We start from the raw sequence: 19,394 nt of genomic DNA on the forward strand, positions 1-19,394 counted from the left end.
TTTTTTTTGCTTTTTAGGGCCACACCCACGGCACATGGAGGTTCCCAGGCTAGGAGCTGAATCAGAGCTGCAGCTGCCAGCCTACGCCACAGCTCACAGCAACGCTGGATCCTTAATCCAATGAGTGACGCCAGGAATCAGAGGTACATCCTTATGGATGCTAGTCGGGTTCTTAACCCACTGAGCCACAACAGGAACTCCATAAATATTTTTAAAGTAAGTTGTCAAAATGAATACCTGGTACATTGTACCAGCTATACAGTGACAGTCTTTTGTCCAGCATTTTATGATGCTGTGATTTGACCGTTCCCCTCCAGTGGTTCTACTGAAGTGTTTGCTGTAGTGGAATTAAGTAGCAGTCTGTCTGGAGAAGTCCCACCTTCTGAAATTTGAGTATTATCTTTCCAACTTTTTTGACACAACTTCCAATAATACACCTTCTATAGGAACCCTCTACAAACTGTACGTGCAAATATATGTACTTGAAACTATGCACTCACTTTATACTTCATCTTTTCTAACTTTTTTTTTTTTTTTTGGTCTTTTTAGGGTTGCAACCCCTGGCATATGGAGGTTCCCAGGCTAGAGATCGAACTGGAGCTGTAGCCACTGACCTATGCCACAGCCACAGCAACACCAGATCCTTAACCCACTGCACGAGGCCAGAGATTAAACCTGTGTCCTCATGGATAAAAGATTTGTTTCCACTGAGCCATGACAGGAACTCCTTTTTTAAGGAAAGAAAAAAAAAATGCTGGCTTCCTACCCCCAACAAATTTGTGTATGTGATTTCATGGAGTTTGAGAGTATCTTCAAGACAGTGTCATATACCTGGAAACCCTGTGCCTGAGACAGAGAAGTCTTCAAGATGGCACATATTTGAGGAATCTGGTTTCTGGTCCTCATGCTCCTCCAAAGAAAGAAAATGCTGTTGAGGTAAGTGTTTTCTTTGGATTTCAGTCTTCTCATCGAAAAAATGCAATTCTGTAATACAAACATTACGGAAACTTTTAAAATTTAGCCCAGGATCATGAACCCTTTATTATGATAAAATTCCTCTGTAAGAACCTTACTATATTAGCTCTTCCGAAATTTTATCCGGGGCTGTGGTAATTGGACCTACTCTCTGGGCAATATAGTTCTCCTAGACTCATAAAATGTCAGAGCCAAGTTCTTAAACATCGTGTAACTCCATGTTAGAGATCACAGTGTCCCCTCGTCGGTTACTGAATAGGAATCCGCAGGGGTGACTTTCCCAGGCTCAGGAAGTCAGGAGTTTGGCTTCCAAGATCACTACAGTGCATTATGTATATACATACTGTACATACATCTTGTTGTGGCTGTGATGGCTGTGGGTGAATTTGAATAGAAATAGTTGTTGACAGCACGACATTGAGCTTGTAGCTAAAAATGGATGTTGCACCAGGCATATTCCACTTGACCCTGCTGTCTTCTCCATCAAGCAAGCCCACTGCTCATGTAGGTGGTAAGAGGTAAAAGCCCACTTGCTAGGAAAGGTCAGCACCAGCTCAGGCAGCTCCGTTTCCTCCACTGTCCTGCTGAAGTGCCTGATGAGGCAGGAGCAGCAGGCACCCCACAGCAGCCTCTTCTACAGAATAGCTGTCAGGGTCACACAACACAGCAGCTCCCTTGTCACATGACTTGATTAGGTAATCAGTTGTGGGGGGGGGGGGGTTTGCCAAGCCCTATGGCATTTGAAAGTTCCTAGGCCAGGACTGCAACCCAAGCTGCTGTAGTAGGAACACCAGATCCTAAACCAGCTGCACCACAAGGGAACTCCAGGAAGGTGCCTTGTTTAGTATGATACTCCCAACACCTAGGTGGTCAAAAACCTAAATTAAAAATGAATAGTTTTGCTAAAAGTACATTATCCTATCTCACTCTTCTCTCCCATTCCTCTGGCCCTAAGAACTCCTAGTTAGGAGTATGTCTTAGGAGCTCACAGGAGGTTCCCGTCATGGCTCAGCAGTAATGAACCCAACTACTATGCGTGAGGTTGGGGTTCGATCTCTGGCCTTGCTCAGTGGGTTAAGGTTCTGGCATTGCCCTGAGCAGTGGTATAGATCACAGATGGCTGTGGTGTAGGGTGGCAGCTACTGCTCTGATTTGACCCCTAGCCTGGAAACTTCCACATGCCTCCAGTTCGGCACTGAAAAAAAAAAAAATTCTACAAATAGCAACACAACACAATCCCCGACCCCGAGAGAGAGGCAAACACAATAAATGGAAGCACCGACCTCTAACCTCTGTGTACTGAGGCAAGAATACATCAGGAGAGGGATGGCAAGCGCTTCACCTGTCAATGTACCCATGACGATGACATCCACTAAGGAGGCAGGCAGTGTCGCCACAGGAGTAAGCGTGGAGTCAGACCTAATGTCGCCACTCATCAGTGTGTGACCCGAAGCAAGTTACTTCACTCCCTTGAACCTCAGTGTCCTCACTGATAAAAGGCGCTAAGGCCTGTCTCCCTCTACCACAGGGTACCCAAGAGCATGCCCTGAAAGCACTACACCAAGTTAGCACAGCAGTGGGGAGCACAGGAAAGAATCCATAAATGGTGGTTTTCATTATCAGAGACATCCATAACTCAGTTCCTCATTCTTGACCAAAACACTTTAATTTACAGCTTTAATATACAATGTGACGTCTTCGACTTCTTGACATTCTCACCTGGCTCCTGCAGGGAAACAGAAATGGAAAAGTTTAAGAACTTTTATTTTCAGGAATTCAAACCCATCATTCTTGTTCATTCTTTTATTCAAGCATTCACTGAGCATCAACCACGTGAGCAGACTGCGGAGGAGAGAGACCAAACCCCCTTTCTTTTGCAGTCAGTCCGTAAAATGTTAACAGCTGTACACAGTGATGGCAAATAATGTGAGGAGACAGGAAGAGGTTCGTGCCAGCAGACTCGCTAACACCGGGGAAGCAGGAGGCCTGGCAAGGACCGGGTCCTCTGACAGCTCCGCAACACGCCAGAGACACAAAACGGGCTGTAAAACATCCTAAATGTTTGCTCCCAAACCGCCTCTTCCCTACAAACCCAAAACTGCTGAAATTTTCATGTCAATAAGCTGCTAATTAAAATAATAATAGCAATACTAACAGCATGATTTAATAGGAATACTTAACCATCATTTAATGCTCCCTATCCTTTAAAAAATTTCCAGGGCGTTTTGAATGATGGCAATTATTATAATTAAAAATGCATAGATATTAAGGGTTTAAGTTCAGTGAATTGTGACAATTACATGCACCTACATTAACCCCAAACCCCCCACCCTACCTCTGTAGATTAGTTTCACCAGTTCTTTGACTGCATATAAATGGAATTGTTCATTATGTAGTTAAGTGACTCCTTTTGCTTAGTATAATGATTTTGAGATTTACCTAAATTACTGTGTCTTGAGGTTATTTGTAATTGCTGAATTTATTATTCAGTTGAATGAATATACTGTATATTTGCCCATTCTCTCACTGATGTACAATTAGATCTGTTTTGGAGCTATTAAGAAAAAAATTGTGGAGTTCCCGTCCTAGCACAGTGGAAATGAATCCGACAAGGAACTATGAGGTTTCGGGTTTGATCCCTGGCCTCACTCAGTGGGTTAAGGATACTGCATTGCTGTGGCTGTGCGGTAGGCCGGTGGCTGTAGTTCTGATTTGACTCATAGCCTGGGACCCCTCCATATGCCACAGGTGTGGCCCTAAAAAAAGCAAAAAAAAAATTGCTATGAAAAATTTTATACATGTTTTTTATGGCATATATTTTCATTTTTCTTGAGTAAATACCTAGGAATAAAGTCAATGAATCCTAGGATGTACATGTTTAACTTCATTAGAAACTGCCAAATAATTTTACAAAGTTGTACCTTTTTACTTTTTTTTTTTTGTCTTTTGAGGGCTGCACCCTCGGCATATGGAGGTTCCCAGGCTAGGGGTTGAATCAGGGCTGTAGCCGCTGACCGACACCACAGCTACTTCAGATCCAAGCCATGTCTGCGACCTACACCACAGCTCACGGCAATGCTGGATCTTTAACCCACTGAGTGAGGCCAAGATCGAATCTACAACCTCATGGTTCCTAGTCAGATTCATTTCTGCTGCACCATGATGGAAACACCTTTTTTCTTTTCTTTTTCCTTTTTACATTATCACTAGCAAATATTCTAGTTGCTTCATACCATCAACATTTAAGTTGCCAATCGCAAGAGTTATTTACCCTTGTGGCTCAGCAGGTTAAGAACCCAACTAGTATCCATGAGCATGCAAGTTCAATCTCTGGCCTCGGATACGGCATTGCTGCAAGCTGCAGCGTTGGTCACAGATGAGGCTCAGATCCAGTGTTGCTGTGGCTATGGCATAGTTCAGATTCAACCCCTAGCCTGGGAACTTCCCTATGCAGCATGTGCGGCCCCAAAAAGCAAAAATAAAAAAGAGTCTGTGTTTTATTTTTAGGTCTACTAGCCATGCAATAATTAATTTAAAAACATGTTAAATGTCTTCACCCTTGAGGACTTTGTGGAGAAAGGGACTCCTCCTTTTTATCCTTCTTTTGAAAGAAAAAAAAATTGACTTCCTGATCTAGAAAATGAAAAGACCACAACCTTTTCCTGGTTCAAGAGTTAAATTTCCATGCAGTTCTATATCATAACATTCCTATATGCTGGAACTTTCCATTAAAACACTGAGTGTAGAACACTGAATTTTTATAAATACAAGCTTCATATCTATCTTGTCCATCACTTTAAGCCCTGTACAGAGTTGGTGCTTAAAAAGTCTTTGATCAGGAGTTCCCGCATGGCTCAGTGGTTAACGAATCCGACTAGGAACCATGAGGTTGCTGTTTGATCCCTGCCCCTGCCAGTGGGTTAAGGATCTGGTGTTGCTGTGAGCTGTGGTGTAGGTTGCAGATGCGGCTCGGATCCCGAGTTGGCTGTGGCTCTGGCGTAGGCTTGTGGCTACAGCTCGGACTAGATCCCTAGCCTGGGAACCTCCATATGCCACAGAAGTGGCCCCAGAAAAGGCAAAAAGATGAAAATAAAGTCTTTGATCAATTAATAAGTAAATGGACCCAAAACTGTAACATAACCTAGAAAAAAAGAATCTTTCAAAATAGAAAGTGAGGAGTTCCTGTTGTGGCTCAGTTGGTTAAGAATCTGACTAGTGTCATGAGAATTCGGGCTTGATTCTGGCCTCGATCAGTAGGTTAAAGGATCTGGAATTGCTACGAGCTGTGGTGTAGGTCACAGATTCAGCTAGGATCTAGGGTTGCTGTGGCTGTGATGTAGGCCGGCAGCTGCAGCTCAGATTCGACCCCTAGCCTGGGAACTTTCATATACCACAGGTACAGCCCTAAAAAGACAAAAAAGGGGAGGGGGACATAAAAAGATAAGATGGGACTAAAAGTGGGAGTGGGGGCAGAATGACAGCAAACTGAAGATACCAAAGGCAGAAATTAGACACCACATAGTTAATTGTTCTTCCTACTCTTAGAAAATGGACTGTTTCTCCGAGGCCATCAAAGATGCAAGGTCAAAACATGTTTATTGACAGAAGTTAAATATTGCTTTTTAGAAACTTGCAGCATTGGAGTTCCCACTGTGGTGCAGTGGTTAATGAATCCGACTAGGAACCATGAGGTTGCAGGTTCCATCCCTGGCCTCGCTCAGTGGGTTAAAGATCCAGCATGCCATGAGCTGTAGTGCAGGTTGTGAACGCAGCTCGGATCCCGAGTTGCTGTGGCTCTGGCATAGGCCAGTGGCTACAGCTCCGATTTAGACCCCTAGCCTGAGAACCTCCCTATGCCACGGGATCGGCCCTAGAAAAGGCGAAAAGACAAAAGACACACAAAAAAGGAAAAAAGGAACTTGGAGCATACCCACCTGTAAAAAGTTGAGCCAACATTTTCAGTCCTCATCATCAGGAAGGATACCTAATTCTTCATCTGTCCACTGGGAAGGATCTGGATATGGAAAGTGACCCTGATGACAGCCATTAAAAAAAAAAAGTCAAGAATCTATACTTTACACACTAAAAGTCAAGAATCTAGACTTTACACAACATCCATACAATGTCTTCCCTGACAAAACACGTCACACACACTCCTGACAGCTGACCTACAAAAGTGTAATTTCCTAGAGAACAGCGTCTGGGCAAGTGTGATAAAAGCTCAGCTGACTTATCCAATGGAGACTCTGCTTCCAATGTCCTTGAAAAACAAACCAAATATTTATAAAAATGTCCACCCATGGCCCTAGACCCCAGATGATGCTACCATACCTGCTGCCTGTGATTGTTCCAGAGATGTGTATTTCCTGCATTGCTGCTACCTCCAGAATAAACAGGAATGAATTACACACTATTCCTACTTCCTGGCATTTCTAGCTCCCGATCTACAGACTTAGATGAATCTACTGTTTGACCAGCTTTAGATCAAGTGGCTATAAGAGAGGAAGGAAAGCAACTGTCTACCCTTTGGTACTGCTGTTATGTGAATGTGACTCTTCCTCCTACCAGGACTCAGAGAGTGGGGATGAGGTCCAGATGAGCCACGTTATGCTCTGATAACCAACAACCCCCAAACTTACAGTGGTTTTAACATAAAACATTTTTTGGACCTAGAGACGATTATGCTAAATGAAGGAGGTCAAACAGAGAAAGACAAATACCATATGAAGTCACTTACATGTGGAATTTAAAAGAATGATACAAATGAATGTATTTGCAAAACAGAAACAGACAAACAGATTTGAAAATAAATTTATGGTTACCAAAGGGGAAATAAGGATGGATGGAATGGGGGTTTGCAGATGGCAAAGACACACTTTTGTATATGGAATGCGTGAACAACCAGGACCTGCTGTAGAGCACAGGGAACTCTACCCAATGTTCTGCGATAACCTATATGGGGAAAAAATCTAGAAAAAAAGAGATATGTATAACTGAATCACTTGGTTGTACAGCAGAAATGATCACTACATTGTACATCAACTATACATCAATAAAATTAAATTAAAAAACCGTAAAAAAAATAAAAAATAAAAGCTCAGTGAGGCCAATGGCATGTTAGAAAGTCACCAGTAACTAACTTCTCTCCTTAGGAGAAATTAGCCTGTGGATATCCCGCCTCAGCCTGGCTGCCTTGGGCCTCTGGACAGACTAGATGATATTTCTCATTTAAAGGAATTTAAGTATGAAACTAAACCTACTGATGAACCCCTACCCTAGTTTAGAAGGTAAAAGAATTAGTTTCTATAGTGTCCCTTCCAAATACGGCCACTGAACACGTTAAGACACGGACCACCTACATCCTTGAGTGGAAGATGTCAGACAGCACGTTTCATTAAATAAAAGGATTCCTACACACACTGAAGGACAACATGGTAAAGGGCTACAGCCAGACAGAAAAACAGAAAAAAGAAACAAGCCAGGCTATTAATATATTTTCCCTCCCCTCACCCACAAAAAGGACTAGAATCATCCTCCTGCACTTACCAGCACAGCATCGGAGTCGTGCCAAAAGCGCCAGAGAATCCAGAACCACATGGTTGCACTGAAGAACTCAGCCTGGATCAGCTGGGATCGGGTCAGCTGGGGAAACTGTCTGTACCGGGGCTCGATATGCACACCTCCGCCAGCACTGCGTGACGAGACGGAAACCTTAGGCAGCTGGCTCTGTCTTCCAAGAATGAACCCAGCCAGAATCCAAACCTTTCTCATCTCCTCTGCTAAACACAGAGGGACAGAGCTCCACAATCCCTCGAAATACTCATTTCTCATAAGCTTGCTTTAAACTTGCGCAGCAGGAGTTCCCGCCGTGGCACAGTGGTTAACGAATCTGACTAGGAACCATGAGACTGCGGGTTCGATCCCGGGCCTTGCTCAGTGGGTTGAGGATCTGGCGTTGCTGTGAGCTGTGGTGTAGGTCGCAGACGCAGCTCGGATCCCGCGTTGCTGTGGCCCTGGCGTAGGCCGGTGGCTACAGCTCCGATTCGACCCCCAGCCTGGGAACCTCCATATGCCGCGGGAGCGGCCCAGGAAAATGGCAAAAAGACAAAAAAATTTAAAAAAATAAAAATAAACTTGCACAGCAGCAAAAACTGGCCTGAATTGACAGGGGGCTAATTTTGATTTTCACTGAGGGAATATTCATGTATTTTACACCAGAAATAGGAAGGTGCTGAATATGGGGTACTGGCCCCAAGGGTTTTGGTTAAGAGACTGTGAACCTATAGTAGGTCACTAGCTTATTCAGAAAAACAAATCAGCAAATTAATGTTGTCCATCTATTTCAAAGGCAAATTACGTCCTGTGCTCTATTACAATCTTTATTAAAAGATCACTTTATGGAAAAGAGAACTCAGCTGATCCTTTTTAACAAGCTAACAGCACTGGAGTTGCCACCGTGGCTCATCGGAAATGAATCTGACTAGTATCCATGAGGACACAGGTGGGCTCCCTGGCCTAGATCAGCAGGTTAAGGATCCGGTGTTGCCTCGAGCTATGGTGTAGCTTGCAGACCCAGCTCGAATCTGGCGTTGCTGAGACTATGATGTAGCTCCAATTCGACCCCTAGCCTGAGAACCTCCCTATGCTGAGGGTGCGGCCCTAAAAAGACAAAAAACAAAAACAAAGAAAAAGCTAACAGCAATGAACAAAGCAAAGAGTACTGAACAGTCCAAACAAGTTTCTCTGGTTTTTGTTTTTTCATTTAGATACTGTCAACAAGTTGTTGGATATAATAATTCATTCAGTTATATGAGTTATAATATTCATTCAGTTGTATAATTATTATAGGTTCAATCTAATTTAAATACTATAATTTGTACTTAATATTCATAGCAGCTATGCACATGCTACCACACAGAAAATGGAAAAATTTGAAGAGTTCCTATGTAAAATGTGTTCACAAATTTCATTCCACCTAAGAATCAGATTATAAAGCAATGTTCTCTTGTGCACAACACAGAAATGAATACCTGTACCAAAACTGCACTAAAATTTCTTCAAAATGTGCTATAGATTTGTGAAAACTGGTATTTCCATGGTTCTTGATACGTATTACCTAGTGCCCTTTTTATTATCCTCTCCTACTCTAAAAGATTAACAGTTGCTATTTACAGAGTGTCTGTCAGGTGCTAGGCATGGCACCAAGCATTTTATACGCGTTAGCATTTAATTTTCATCACAACCTTATGAGATGGGTCCTATGATTATTAATGTTTACAAATGAGAACACTGGAGTCTTGGTTGGTGGCAAAGCCCAAGCTCTTAAATACTGCCTGCAAACAAACATCAATAATTTTCTCATTTTATGAAATCAAAGACATAACTCTTTTTTTTTGTCTTTTTGTCTTTTTTGTTGTTGTTGTTGTTGTTGTTGTTGCTATTTCTTGGGCCGTTCCTGCGGCATATGGAGGTTCCCAGGCTAGGGGTCGAATCGGAGCTGTAGCCACCGGCCTACGCCAGAGCCACAGCAACGCGGGATCCGAGCCGCGTCTGCAACCCACACCACAGCTCACGGCAACGCCAGATTGTCAACCCATTGAGCAAGGGCAGGGACCGAACCCGCAACCTCATGGTTCCTAGTCGAATTCGTTAACCACTGCGCCACGACGAGAACTCCCATAACTCTTAATTGAATCCCCATCAGCATGATAAAACCAAAGTCACCACGCTGAAATGATAAAATTCCGTATTTATCTAAATATCTATCCAGGAGTTCCTGTCGTGGCGCAGTGGTTAACAAATCCGACTAGGAACCATGAGGTGTGGGTATGATCCCTGGCCTTGCACAGTGGGTTAAGGATCCAGCATTGCTGTGGCTGTGGTGTAGGCCGGCAGCTACAACTCTGGTTGAACCCTAGCCTAGGAGCCTCCACGTGCCAAGGGCACAGCCCTAAAAAGCCAAAAGACAAAAAAACCTATCCAATATATAACTTTTATTTGGAAGGTTCTATATATAATAGGAATTAGATACAGATGGTATACGAAGTGTGTTGTATTCTTTCTGCATACATGTATCTTTTTTACAGTGACCATGAATTACTTTTAAAAGCTTCTGTCAAACACCACTGCTTTACCACCTGAATGTATCATACTGTTTCTGAAAAGCCATCATATGCCAATTACATTTGACAGCATCTAATTCAGGATTACCTGTGCAACAGATACTCCATTATATAAACAAACTATTGGGGGTGGGAATTCAATATATTATAACAACAGGCTTCCTCTTTGGTAGGTAATCTAGTAATAAGGGTCCAATTAAATTCATTTTAATTAAGATTTGAGAATTATAGTTTAAACCCATTCTCAGGAACCCTCCACATTTCATTACTGCTAGAATGACATGTTATTTTATCTATGACTTGAAAATAAGTGGGTCATTGACTGCAAGGTAGAAATCTTTTTGAACAAAAAGATTTGAAACACTGCAATTAGAGAAAAGGAATGGATGACATACTGATTGTCATGATTAAGAAATATAAAGATTCCACATGGGAGTTCTCTGATGGCCTAGCCGGTTAAGGCTCTTGCGTTCTCACCACTGTGGCTCTGGTTGCTGCTGTGTGGTGTAGGTTCAACCCCTGGCCTGGGAATTTCCACATGCTGACTGTGTGGCAAAAAAGAAAAAACACAAAAGAAAAAAACAAACCGGAGAGAACCTGAAATAAACAGGAAGGAAGGAAGGGAGGAAGACAGAGGGAGGGAGGGAAGGAGAGAAGGAAGGAAGAGGTTCCACAAACGTCTACTGTTCTGTTCCAAACTAGGCTGTTAACTGCGCTATGGCGGACTAGACGGGCTGAACAACTGAACAAATTGAAAATGCAACACTAGATGAATTTTTTTATGTAAATATAACATTGAGCAGGCCCAAAAAGAAGGAATCTACCAAGCAAGGGCAAAACCCCAGTTAAAATACAACCTGGGAGTTCCCGTCGTGGCGCAGTGGTTAACGAATCCGACTAGGAACCATGAGGTTGCGGGTTCAGTCCCTGCCCTTGCTCAGTGGGTTAACGATCCGGCGTTGCCGTGAGCTGTGGTGTAGGTTGCAGACGCAGCTCGGATCCCGCGTTGCTGTGGCTCTGGCATAGGCTGGTGGCTACAGCTCTGATTCGACCCCTAGCCTGGGAACCTCCATATGCCGTGGGAGCAGCCCTAGAAAAGACAAAAAAAAAAAAAAAGATATCCTACTCCAGAAGAAAAAGAGGAGGCCACATCAAGAGGTAGGAGGGGCGATTTCACGATATAAACAACCCCATACCTCCTGGGTGGGAAGCCCCACAGACTGGAAACTAACTGGTTCACAGACTCACCTACAGGAGTCAGAGTTCTGGGCCCCACATCAAACCCTCACGTGCGGGGACCTGGCACTGGGAGAAAGAGCCCCTGGAGCAGCTGGCATTGAAGGCCAGTGGGGCTTGTGCCCAGGAGCCATGGGACTGGGGGAAACGGAGACCCCATTCCCAAAAGGCGCACACCGAATTTCAAGTGCACTGGGTCCCAGGGCAGAGCAAGGTCTCCATAGGGATCGGGGTCAAACCTGACTGCAGTTCTTGGAGGACATCCTGGGAAAAGAGGAGTGAACGTGGCTTGTTGTGAGGGAAGGACATTGGAAGCAAAGCTCTCGGGAATATTCAGCAGCTGCCTTTCTCTGGAGGGGGCCATTTTGGGAAAATCTGGCCCCACCCATCAGTCAGCTGCTGAGAAGCCCCGGGGCAAAAGGTCACCACACCAAAAACCTATAAAAATGAAAAGACAGAGAACTATAACTCAGATGAGGGAGAAAGGAAAAAACCCAGAAAATCAGCTAAGCAATGAGGAGATTCTCAGCCTCCAGGAAAAAGACTTTAGACTGTTGATGCTGAAGATGATGCAAGACATTGGAAATAAACTGGAGGCAAAGATGGATAACTTACAGGAAACACTGAGCAAAGAGATACAAGATATAAAACTTAAACAAGAAGAGATGCAAAACACAATAACTGAAATAAAAAATTCACTAGAAGCAGCTAACCGCAGAATACAGGAGGCAGAAGAACGAATGAGCGAGGTGGAGGACAGATTAGTGGAAATTACGGATGCAGAACAGAAAAGAGAAAAAAGACTGAAAACAAATGAAGAGAGTCTCAGAGAACTGGGACAACATTAAGGAGAAGAGAGAGAGAAGGGGACAGGAAAAACATTCCAAGAGGTAATAGCCGAAAACTTCCCTAACATGGGAAAGGAACCACTCACTCAAATCCAGGAAGAACAACGAGTACCATATAAAATAATCTCAAGGAGGAATACACCAAGACACATATTAATCAAACTGACCAAAATTAAAGACAGAGAAAATCTTGAAAGCAGCTAGGGAAAAGAAACAAGTAACATACAAGAGAACTCCAGTAAGGTTATCGGCAGATTTTGCAGCTGAAACTCTGCAGGCCAGAAGGGAGTGGCATGAGATACTTAACGTGATGAAAGGAAAAAACCTCCAACCAAGATTACTCTACCCAGCAAGGCTCTCATTCAGATTTGAAGAAGAAATCAAAACCTTCACAGATAAGCAAAAGTTGAAAGAATTCAGCAACACTAAACCAGCCTTACAACAAATACTAAAGGAACTTCTCTAGGCAGAAAAGAAAAGACAGCAACAGGAAACACAAATGACAAGGCTCACCAGTAAAGGTATATATACAGTAAAGATACAAAATCATCCATGCACAATTATACCACCAAAATCAGAAATCGTGAGAAGACGTGGGTACAAATGCAGGACACTGGAGACGAACTTGCAATTAAGAGAATAACAACTTAAAACAATCTCATATACATATAGACTCTTATATCAAAACTTCAGAATGACTGCAAACCAAAAATCTACAATTGATACACAAACAAGGAATCTCTGGAGGAGAAATATATCTCATAGTAAATAAGTGCATAATCCACCATGAAAGGGGTCATTTGACATCATTCTTGGAATGCTGAAGTCTTCTTAGATCTGATTCTGATTTCCTCTCCATCAAAGAACTTATGAAATTATAATTAAATAATGCCACTGTACAATTAAATAATACAGTTCTACAATGTTATTATTAATAACCATCTCCCTTCATGGTACAGTGCAAGGTCTATAATGTCTTGTTTATCACATCACCTAGAATGGTGTAATGCCTATATTGAAGAATCAATAAGATGTTAACAAATTGTGAGGACATATTTATAAAGTTACACTGTTTTCTAACCAATTTATGCACTTTATATTTTACTTATTTTCAGAGGGTATATTATTTTTGTTATTCCTACCAGTTATTCTTTTTATTATGCTCTATAAAATATTTAATGGTATATAAGGCTTTCTTCTTTATAAATTTTAGTTGCATAATATAACAATTTTAATATAATGCTAATTTTTAAAGAAAAATTGAAATGTAATAGATAATACTAAATAGTAAGGATGAAAGCCATACAAAATGGGATAAAGTATAGAATAGGAGTTCCCATCATGGTGCAGTGGTTGACAAGTCCGACTAGGAACCATGAGGTTGCCGGTTCGGTCCCTGCCCTTGCTCAGTGGGTTAAGGATCCAGCGTTGCTGTGAGCTGTGGTGTAGGTTGCAGACGCGGCTCGGATCCCGCGTTGCTGTGGCTCTGGCGTAGGCTGGTGGCCATAGCTCCGATTAGACCCCTAGCCTGGGAACCTCCATATGCCTCGGGAGCGGCCCAAGAAATAGCAAAAATAAATAAATAAATAAAAATTTAAAATAAAAAAAAATAAAAAATAAAAGCCTCCTTCAGCTCCAGGGACCACGTGACTCTGGACTGACCAATCAGAACCAATTCTCCTGGCCAAAGAGATTGACTCAGAAGTGGGCATGTGGCCCCATCAGAACTGATCGGATAGGAATTCCTGCTGTGGCGAAGTGGGTTAAGAATCTGAATGCAGCAACTTGGGTCCCTGCAGAGACACAGGTTTGATGCCTGGAACAGTGGGTCAAAGGATCAGGTGTTGCTGCAGCTTTGGCTTGGATTCACACCCTAGTCTGGGAATGTCCATATGTTATAAGTATGGCCATAAAAAAAAAAAAAAAAAAAAAAGTATAGAATAATTTCCTATTTGTCTCAGCATATTTTCAATTCCACTTCTCCAGAGGGAGTCACTTAATCTGTTTAAGATCCATGATATAGTAATCTGTGTGAGTGTAATTGTGTTTAAATGTATGTATTTTATTCTGTAAAAAAATAAAATTTCAACAACAAAAAAAGAATTTAAAATGATCTTGGATTGACAGAATCCTCAAGAAGCAAGACGTCAAAGAATTCTAATGGGTAAAAGTTCCAGGAGGAGCTCCCACTGTGGTACAGTGGGTTAATGATCTGGTGTTGCCACAGCTGTGGTGTAGGTTGCAGATGTGGCTCAGATTCAGTCCTTGGCTGGGGAACTTCCATATGCCGAGGGTGCAAGAGGAAAAAAAAGTTCCAGGAAAAGTTCACAATCAAAAATTACAAAGAAATAAGACTACGAGTGAGAAACAGCAAAACAAAAGACAGCAGTATCAAATATACAAGACTAAAAAAATGAATAATTATAATTTATAATACAGAAACAAACAAGTTATTTTTATTTTTTTAAATTTATTTATTTTTGCTTTTTAGGGCCCCACCCACAGCACATGGAGGTTCCCAGGCCAGGGGTCTAATCAGAGCTGCAGCTGCTAGCCTACACCACAGCCACAGCAATACCGGATTCTTAACTCACTGAGCGAGCCCAGGGATAGAACCCTCAACCTCATGGTTCCTAGTCGGATTCGTTTCTGCTTCACCACAACAGGAACTCAAAATTATTTTTAAATAGAAGTTTGAAATGAAGAGCAAGGATCGGGAAACTATAATGAACAATCAGGTTTGAAAAAGACAGAATTTCCAGAAATAAAAATGTAATCATTTTACACAAAAAGGATTAAAGCCTGGATTAGACACAGCTAAAAAAATATGAAAAGAGGATGGATGAGAAAACCTGACATATGTCTAATTCGTGTCCTATAAGGAGAAAAGAAAATGGGGAAGAAACAATATCCAAAGAAATAATGGCTGTTCCAACACAGGATTTTAAAGTATCGAATTAAAAAAAAAAATGCACCATAATTCTCTCGGAAGATAACTTTTTTTTTTTTTTGTCTTTTTGCCATTTCTTGGGCCGCTCCCGAGGCATATGGAGGTTCCCAGGCTAGGGGTCTAATCAGAGCTGTAGCCACTGGCCTACACCAGAGCTACAGCAACTTGGGATCCAAGCCGAGTCTGCAACCTACACCACAGCTCACGGCAACACCCGGATCCTTAACCCACTGAGCAAGGCCAGGGATCGAACCCGCAACCTCATGGTTCCTAGTTGGATTCGTTAACCACTGAGCCACAACGGGAACTCCAAGGTAACATTTTTTAAAACATAAACCAGATCGTATTACTTTCCTGCTTAAAAGCCTCCAAGGGCTTCCCATCATTCCTAGAATAAAATCCCTCGTCCTACAAGGCCCTCCCTAATCCGGCCCCCACTTGTCTCCATGGCCCAACCTCTACCACGCTCCCCTCACCAACTGGCATTTCTGCACGGCTGACCTCTCATCACTCCAGCATTAGTTCAAATCAAACTCTCAGGCCTGCATTCCCACATCATCCTAGGTACAATAACCCATCCACCACCCCAGACATGCTCTGGATTAATCCCCTGCTTTATTCATGCCACTGCATAGTACTGAAACATGTTCCTTTCTGCTCATTTGTGTCCTCTCTCTCCAGGATGTTATCGCCATTATCTTTCTTGTATTCTGCTCTATCCCCAGCACCAACAAAAGATACATCTAGAAGATTCTCCAGAAATACTTATTGACTTAATTATTACACACACTGTGAAATAAGGTGTGTCATGGAAGTACTTGAGACTTCAGCGAAGAGGCACACCTACTAGCCTTCCTATGTGGAGTCCAGGGCTATTGCTGGTTCTCCATCTCTCTCCTTGCTCAGGTCACACATAGCTTTTCCTTCTTCCCACTCTACACCTGTCCCAGCTCCATATGGGACAGACATATGGCTTTAAGCAAGCCACTCCTTTAATTTTCCTGGGTCTCAGGTTCCCTAATAATAACAGCTAAACAATACTTGTAATGTCCTTACTGGGCACCAGCAACTGTCTTCAAACATTTTAGAGATTTGTTATTCATTTAGTTCCCTGTAAGTCAACACTATTATCCCCATTACACGGTTGAGAAACCTGAATTATTAAAGAGATCATGAAACTTCCTAGGCTAGGGGTCAAATCCGAGCTGCAGCTGCCAACCTATGCCACAGCCACAGCCACGCCAGATCCCAGTCGTGACTGCAACCTACACCACAGCTCACCAAAACGCCGGATTTTTAACCCACTGAGCGAGTCCAGGGATCTAAACACCTGTGTCCTCATGGTTCATTTCCGCTGAGCCACAACGGGAACTCCTCCAATCGGCCTCTTTAGCTACCTCACGGGTGACTGCTTTTGCTCCTCTCTTAAATTCTCGTGTTGCAAAGGGGAACTAAACTATAGGCTGTGGGCAAAAACTCTTTGTGGGAGACCGCCTCCACTCCCCCACCTTAGAGAACTTAACTCTCCACTCCGCAACCACAGTAATTTTTCAGAATTAAAACCTGGCCACGTGACATCTGATTAAAACCTCTCAATGACCGACATCGCCTCTGTTCGAAATCCCTCAGCCAGGCATCAGGACCTTCTACCATTCCCCCACCACGTCCAAACTCTCCGGCCTCACTTGACACTTCCAACTGCAAAGCACGCCCTCGCCTTCCCAACTCCTGCTCTAGCTTCCAGAAGAGCTTTCGCTGCGTCCACATTCGACTGTCAATTTCTCGGGGGCAGGCTCCCCCCGGGGCCAGGAGGGCCCGATACAGACTTCAATCGGCCCCGCGAGCTGCGCTTCCCCGCCCCCACGTGCCCCGCTGTCCCAAGCCCCCGCTTTGCGAGCGGTCAGACTACACGTCCCAGCATGCCTCGGGGCGGAAGTCGCTGCAGACTCGGAGCTGCCACCGGCGCTAGGCGTCAAGGTGAGGGCGTCCCTAAGACTGGCGCTTTCTGTTAGAGACAAGCTAAGTCCCCACCCCCAGCGAGTACTCACTGACGGACTCCACCGCCTCCAGCTACCCCCGCGCCGCGGCCTCTGAGGAAATGGCCTCCAACGCGCGCGAAAGGCGCCAGCCCCCGCAGAGGAGACATGCCAGCTAGCGTCCGGACAACTGACCCTGGCCTCACCCCCCCTCCTTACGTCACTTCCCCTTGGCGCCCCGCCCAGTTACGTCACTGCACCTCCTCGCGCAACGCCTGGAGCGTGACGTACGGGGCGGGCGGGGAAGCTGTAGGTCCCGCCCCACATCGGTGTCGTGGTTTTTCTCCTGGCGCGAGAGCATACGCCAGGAGGCCCCCGGCTTGAGGGTCCAGAGGCGCTTCTGATAGACGAATGGTAGAGACGGCCCGGGTGAGCTGGGCTGGATGGAGCCACGCGCTTCGCCCCCGGATAGGCGCGCGGCGCCTCGGCGCTTGGCTTCTGGAACCCCTTTGTTTCGTGTCGGCTAAGAAACTCGTGACCGGGTCACAGCTCACTGTGCTGATCTGGACAGCGTTACCCCACCACCCGTTACCCCACCATCTGGACACCCGCGCCACCCGCGCCCTGTCAGCTCTTACTGAATTAACTACGCTTCCAGACGCTTTGAGGCTGCAAATCTTCTGAACCGTGTGTCCTTCCCAAAGCTAATCCTTCTAGTCTTCTCTTCTGCAAAGGCTCACAATGATTTCTTTATTATTATTTTTTGTCTTTTTGCCATTTCTTGGGCCGCTTCCGCGGCATGTGGAGGTTCCCAGCCTAGGGATCTAATCGGAGCTGTAGCCGCCGGCCTACACAGCCACAGCAGCAACGCGGGATCAGAGCCGCGTCTGCAACCTACACCACAGCTCACGGAACGCTGGATCCTTAACCCACTGAGCAAGGCCAGGGATCGAACCCGCCACCTCATGGTTCTTAGTCGGATTCCTTAACCACTGACCCACGATGGGAACTCCCACACAATTATTTCTTTAAAGGCTTCATTGCTGTATTGTTGTTATGCAGCTAGTGGTTCCCAAATGGTACTCCCACAGTTTATACAGGGCAGGTCCCCAGTTTATACAGTGCTCCTCATGCCTTTATCCTGAGCCATACGTGGATTCGTTGCTTTTGTCTCAATATTGCTTACTATTAAATTCTGGACAAACTCCAAGCTTCTCTAGACTCCCCTCCCCCACCCCCAAATTAAAACTTCTAGATTTGATTATAAACAGCCTTCCAGCCTCAAGCCTTGGAGATTGCCATTTGAAATGGATCACTTGACAAGCACTGAAGACTTCACCTTGAATGATAAGCATAAAAAGTAGGTAACTTGTGGAGAGAAATGTAGACCTGAATTTAGGGACTTGAGTGCATTGACTGTAACTGACACTCCTGTGGCAAGATATGAGCCCCTTATGTGCCCTGTAACTGAAAACCTCTTGCCCTGGAGAGACTTACATAAAGCTATGATTAGGTTATGCCCTCTGAACAGCCTATTGATTGACCCTCTGACCTTGTAGGGCTCTGGCACCACCCCCACTCTTCCCCCTTCTGCCCTCCTAACTTCTAGGTATAAAATTATAAGAAAGAATTTATTTTCTGGGTGCAAGTTGGCTTTCCAGTTGATAGGCAATAGTATAGCTTTCTCTGGGCTACCATTCCCCACTTACCCCTAAGTGACACACACAAACTATTAAAATATGGAGTCCATCCTTCCTAAGGGAGCCACTGCCCATGTTATAAAGCTGCCTGCCTTGCTCCCAGTAAAGAACAATGCTGGGATGATTCCAAGGACACACACACACACAAAAGGACATCTTAACAAACCAAAAAAAGGGAGTTCCCATTGTGGCACAGCAGAAATGAATCTGTCTAGTATCCATGACGATGTGGGTTCAATCCCTGGCATCACTTAGTGGGTTAAGGATCTGGTGTTGCCAAGAGCCATGGTGTAGTTTACAGATGTAGCTTGGATCCTGCATTGCCATGGCGGTGGTGTCGGCCAGCAGCTGCAGCTCTGATTCGACCCCTAGCCTGGGAACCTCCATATGCAGTGCTAAAAAGACCAAAAGAAAAAAGAAAAAGAAGGAAAGAATGGAGGATAGTTTTGTAGGACTTTCAGAGTAGGAAAGCTCAACTTTCCACTCGCTGTCTAGAGCGGTGGTCTCCAAAACAAGCAGGAATATCCACAAGGATGTGGGACAAAATATTATTTTTTATCAAAAAGAAGAAATTAAGGTTTACTAAT

The 19,394-nt window shown here is 44.1% G+C and overlaps 1 protein-coding gene across 1 annotated transcript; it reads right to left on the minus strand.

The window, feature by feature from the left end:
* Positions 1–2,619: 2,619 nt before the first annotated feature.
* NDUFB2 (NADH:ubiquinone oxidoreductase subunit B2) lies at positions 2,620–17,338 on the minus strand. The gene is made up of 4 exons (XM_047763534.1): positions 17,180–17,338; positions 7,522–7,666; positions 5,910–6,008; positions 2,620–2,701 (listed from the first exon to the last, which is right to left on the minus strand). The coding sequence occupies exons 1-3, from the start codon at positions 17,275–17,277 to the stop codon at positions 5,934–5,936; spliced, it is 318 nt and encodes a 105-aa protein (XP_047619490.1). The 5' UTR covers positions 17,278–17,338; the 3' UTR covers positions 2,620–2,701; positions 5,910–5,933.
* Between the last annotated feature and the right edge of the window lie 2,056 nt (positions 17,339–19,394).

The sequence above is a fragment of the Phacochoerus africanus genome, chromosome 16 (genome assembly GCF_016906955.1).
Source record: "Phacochoerus africanus isolate WHEZ1 chromosome 16, ROS_Pafr_v1, whole genome shotgun sequence".
NCBI lineage: Eukaryota > Metazoa > Chordata > Mammalia > Artiodactyla > Suidae > Phacochoerus > Phacochoerus africanus.